The following is a 4301-nucleotide window of genomic DNA, read 5'->3' as shown; positions in this document are numbered from 1 at the left end:
AAGGGATATACTTATGATCATGTGGTGTGATACTTCGTTTTCAAGCCTCTCCTTAATCTCCCTCAAGCTAAGGATTTCATTTTGCATTTTCTCCATAGAAATGGCTGAAGACAAGTTTGTTTGACTCAAACTCTGATTTTCATCCCTAACCTGCTGAATTTCTTTTTCCAAGCCATTTTTGCTTATTTCCATGTCTTTTAGCATTAGAAGCATGTTTTGGAGCTCCAGGGCCAGAGCCCTCTGATCTTCTTGTGATTGAGACTGCAAATCTTGCAGAGTCTGGAGAGTGGCTTCAACTTGTGAATAACGCAAGTGCTCCTCTTGCATACAAACCTGAAGTTTCTCCAACTCCTCCTGCTTCTTCGAAAGTTCTTGATCTTTCTTTGCAATCTTCTTTACCAGATTATCCGCCTCAACCCGCAGTGATTGATTAGACATCTCCAACAGATTACACTTCTCTTCAGCAGTCCTGAGTTTTGAAGTTCCAGTCACAACTTCATTATTGAGGCGCTTGATATCATCTTTGGCACTGGATATTTCTTTCTCAAGTTTGGATATTGTTTCCAAGCAGCACTTGTACTGGAGAGCCGAGGCTTCTTTCTCCTCATTCAGATCAGCAAAAGCCTTTTTCAGTTCAGAGACTTCAGTTTCAGCTCTTTCTGCTTGCTTCTTAAGCAGTCTGGCCTCATCTTCCATAACAGAGATGATGTTTTCTAGATCTGATATTTTTCCAAGACACTGCCTGTACTGATGAAGGGACGCTTCCTTTTCAAGCTCTAATCTTGACATTTCATCTTTAAGAATTTGAGCTTGACTTTCTGCTTCATTGGCTCTGTTGTAAAGTCCTATCTTGTCTTCTTGGAGTTGAGAAGCCATAGCCTCCAGATGAGATATCTTTTGCAAATACTCATTGTGTTTGACCAATCCAGCATTCTTCTCAGCCTCCAACTGAATAAGGGCTGCTCTCATAGTCTGGACTTCAATTTCAGCCCTGCTGGCTTTTTCATTGAGCCTCGTTGAATCCTTTTGTGCATTATTCAGCTCTTGCTCTATTTTAGACAGCTTTGCCAGACATTGTTGATACTGGATAAAGACATCTTCCTTTTCAGCTTGCATATCAGCAAGGGCTTTCTTTAAGCCTTGAGCTTCACTCTCAGCTTTCCCTGCTCTTTCAGTCTCCTGAAGAATCTTCTCTTTAAGATTCTGATATTGAAGTGCCAATTGCTGCAGTTCATCATGAAACCTTTCTTCTCTATCCCTTTCCTGTTCTGGATCCATTCTTTCCCTTCCATTGGTAGATTTTGAACTCTCGGCCGCTGCTTCTTTGCCTCCAAACATCTCATGTAATTGTTTCAAACCCCTCTTTCTCATGCCCCTTTTCGGATCGGACGTTGAAAGCACCCTTGCATTCTCAGGCATATCATCTGCATCGAAGAATGCATGCCCCGGATGTTTTATTTCTGGTGTGTTTGGATCTTCGCCCGAAGATCTCGAAGGTGAATCTTCAACAAGTTCAAAAGGTACTTGGTCAGGAAATGCCTGTGCTATGGTTCGATGTGCATGGCGGAGTTCCCCCGTTGCATGATTATATCTCTCAGCTAATGCACGATAAGCCCGGTAGAACTCCTCCACCAATTTCATCAATTCAGGCCGTTTCTTGTAGTACATCTCAGCCCTTCTTGCAAACGAATCGGCATCTTCTTCAATGAGCTTGATCATGGATTTGACTTTGCCATCCATATCTGTTAAAACATTATCCATATTAAATTGGTGCCATGATTGCAAACTAAAGAAAAGATCTAGTCTTATGCTATCTTAGAAGTGTCAATCCAGGAATTGCAATAAGAATGTGCTGAAGACCTCTGCCAACATGATAAGAATATCTTGATCGTATACTGAACATTTAGCATGCAATATAGTTAAGTACAACCTACCAGTGGTATCATTAATAAGAGAGCATATGAAAATATGCTATGATTTACATAGTCTTCGCAAACTAATTAACAAGGAGCAATATCCTAGTTGAACCTAAACAACTTCACATAAAAAAGAAAGCATACTAACAAAAGATCCTAATGGGACCAGGTGACTAGTTCGAACGTCCACAGAAGTTTCAAGCACTGCACTGCTACAGAGTGTACAGTCCTATTAGGTTGGATGTCGGCGGTAAGCAGGAGTTTCTGATTTTTGGGTTTCTATACTTATCCAGCACAATAACGTCAATCATAGTGATTAAGCAACAAGCATTTAGCAAACAGAACACATCAAATGAACAGAGTGCATAAACAGCAATGACAAACCACAAGAAAATTGAATTCTCATTTGTGTTATAGTCATTGTGTTTAGTATGAGCATAAATTTCACTTGCACAACCTGAACCATAAATCTATTGATACATGCGTGCGATAGCAAAAGAACCAAAGATAATCACAATCATCAAATTCTGTCATCTCAAGAAGTTGATTATAAGATAAATAAATGGAGGCTGGAGTGACGAAGAGAAGTATCCACCTGTAAGATTGTCTTGGAGCCATTTTGAGTTTTTTGGGGTATTGTGGCTATCCCACCACCAAGAATACAGGCGTCTAGATTCAGAATGTAATAAGGTCGCCATAACTCCAGCAAAGAACAGAAAAGCAACTCGCTTAGATCTTGGAAAAACTAGCCCTTTATTCCAGTGATGGAACGACAGGTCGTGGATCCAGGCCAGTATGGAAACACACACCTGGACCGAAAGGAACAAGATGCAACAAAAATTAATCAAAATTTTCCCAGATTTGTAAGTTCTTTAGTAACTTAACCATACTCAAACTTGAAAAACATCAGATTTCGGTCAAAGCACGAAATATGACGACCACAGATCAGTTTAGTTAATACTTTATATAAATCTTAGTGTAGCTTTACCTGAAAAACTTTTGCAGTAGATTTACAAAGTAGAATTCTTTGTAAAGCGCCAAAAGGGAAATGAAATGAGAAAAATAACCTTATTATGATATCGAGGATATGAAACAAACTCATCAGAAAACAATCAGCAAACTAAGAAAGATTTTTCAACGAGTCCCATTAATATGATGTCCATGTCAAAGAAAGATACTATAATTCATTGAACAAGACCAGATTTTTATGGCAAAGACAGGCAGTAAATCATGAACTTATGCAGATAAAAATAGTTCAACATTCTAAATTAATGAAATCTGGTGTCACAAAAAAGCCATTGTGAATTAAACACAAGAGCAAAGCACACAAAAAGGATCCCAATCCAACAAAAAAAAAATCAAAATAGAAGATTGGTTTCTACAGGAATAGGCCTCACCAGAACTGCAAAAAAACTGAATCTTCAGTCAGAACTCAAGTCAAAAACCCTATAAATGAACAAAAAGATCAGGTCAGACAACTGAAAAGCAACAAGAATCACACAAGCCCACATTCTCATAAACATCAAATACTTCCACCAAATTCAAGAACATCATCACATTAAAGCAAATGGGCATTCCAGAAACTTCGAAAGATTGAATCTTTGCAAATGGGTCCTTCACAAAACTTCTAACACATTGAATCTTTGCACTCCATGACAAGAACAAAAAATGGACATCTACATCAACCCATCATTAAGACTTACAAATCAAAAGCAAAAATACAGAATCTTGATCAGCAGCCGTCGTTCTGAAAACCACCCCAGCTGCTAAAATTTCACTTTCACCCCATTTTCGTTCTCCTCTCACCTACTCTCACAAATGTGCTCCAACTTTCTTCTCTCTCCTCTCTCTCCTCACTTTCTCTCTCTTTAATGGGTCATCTGCATTTTCTTCTCGGGCTATGGATTTTGGTTGGTACAGGACAGTGTCTCAGAATGACAAACTGTAAAAGTAAGCTTTATCTTCAGACCTCCTCACTATACGAATACATACATGTATGTATGTATGTATGCATATTCAAGAATTTACAACGTTGCCGGTGCGTACAAATGTGAAAGAGGCTTATAAATGTGTATATAAACTTTATTACTTCCTCTGATTGCGATTCTGATAACGGAACATTTTTTCCGTGAGGATTTTCATATCCTTTGCCCTTCAAAATTTCTTGTAAGATAAAGATTGACTGATCCAACTAATCATTTTCATATTAATACATAATAGATTCATATTAATAATTAAAAAATTATATTATACTGACATGATATAATTTACACCCCTTTTTAAAATTTTAAATTCTCTACACATATTTTTTTCTTTTAAATTCTCATCGGACATAAAAAATATTTGTGTGGTTATAATTGTTTGGATAAATTTTTCAAAATATTT

At 37.7% G+C, this 4301-nt stretch overlaps 1 protein-coding gene across 1 annotated transcript in view; it reads right to left on the bottom strand.

Moving 5' to 3' along the window:
- Positions 1 to 4046, bottom strand: part of LOC105158398 (protein NETWORKED 1A-like) — an 8609-nt gene extending 4563 nt beyond the window's left edge. Inside the window, exons 1-4 of the mRNA XM_011075151.2 lie at positions 3620 to 4046; positions 3314 to 3362; positions 2512 to 2725; positions 12 to 1742 (exon numbers count right to left, since the gene is read on the bottom strand). Of these exons, the coding sequence (XP_011073453.1) occupies positions 12 to 1742; positions 2512 to 2614 (1834 nt within the window). The 5' untranslated portion in view covers positions 2615 to 2725; positions 3314 to 3362; positions 3620 to 4046. The remainder of the gene's footprint in view (positions 1 to 11; positions 1743 to 2511; positions 2726 to 3313; positions 3363 to 3619) is intronic.

This window comes from Sesamum indicum, linkage group LG3 (genome assembly GCF_000512975.1).
Source record: "Sesamum indicum cultivar Zhongzhi No. 13 linkage group LG3, S_indicum_v1.0, whole genome shotgun sequence".
Taxonomy (NCBI): Eukaryota; Viridiplantae; Streptophyta; class Magnoliopsida; order Lamiales; family Pedaliaceae; genus Sesamum; species Sesamum indicum.
The sequence above is the reverse complement of the archived record's forward strand: the minus strand, read 5'-3'. Positions and strand labels throughout refer to the sequence as shown.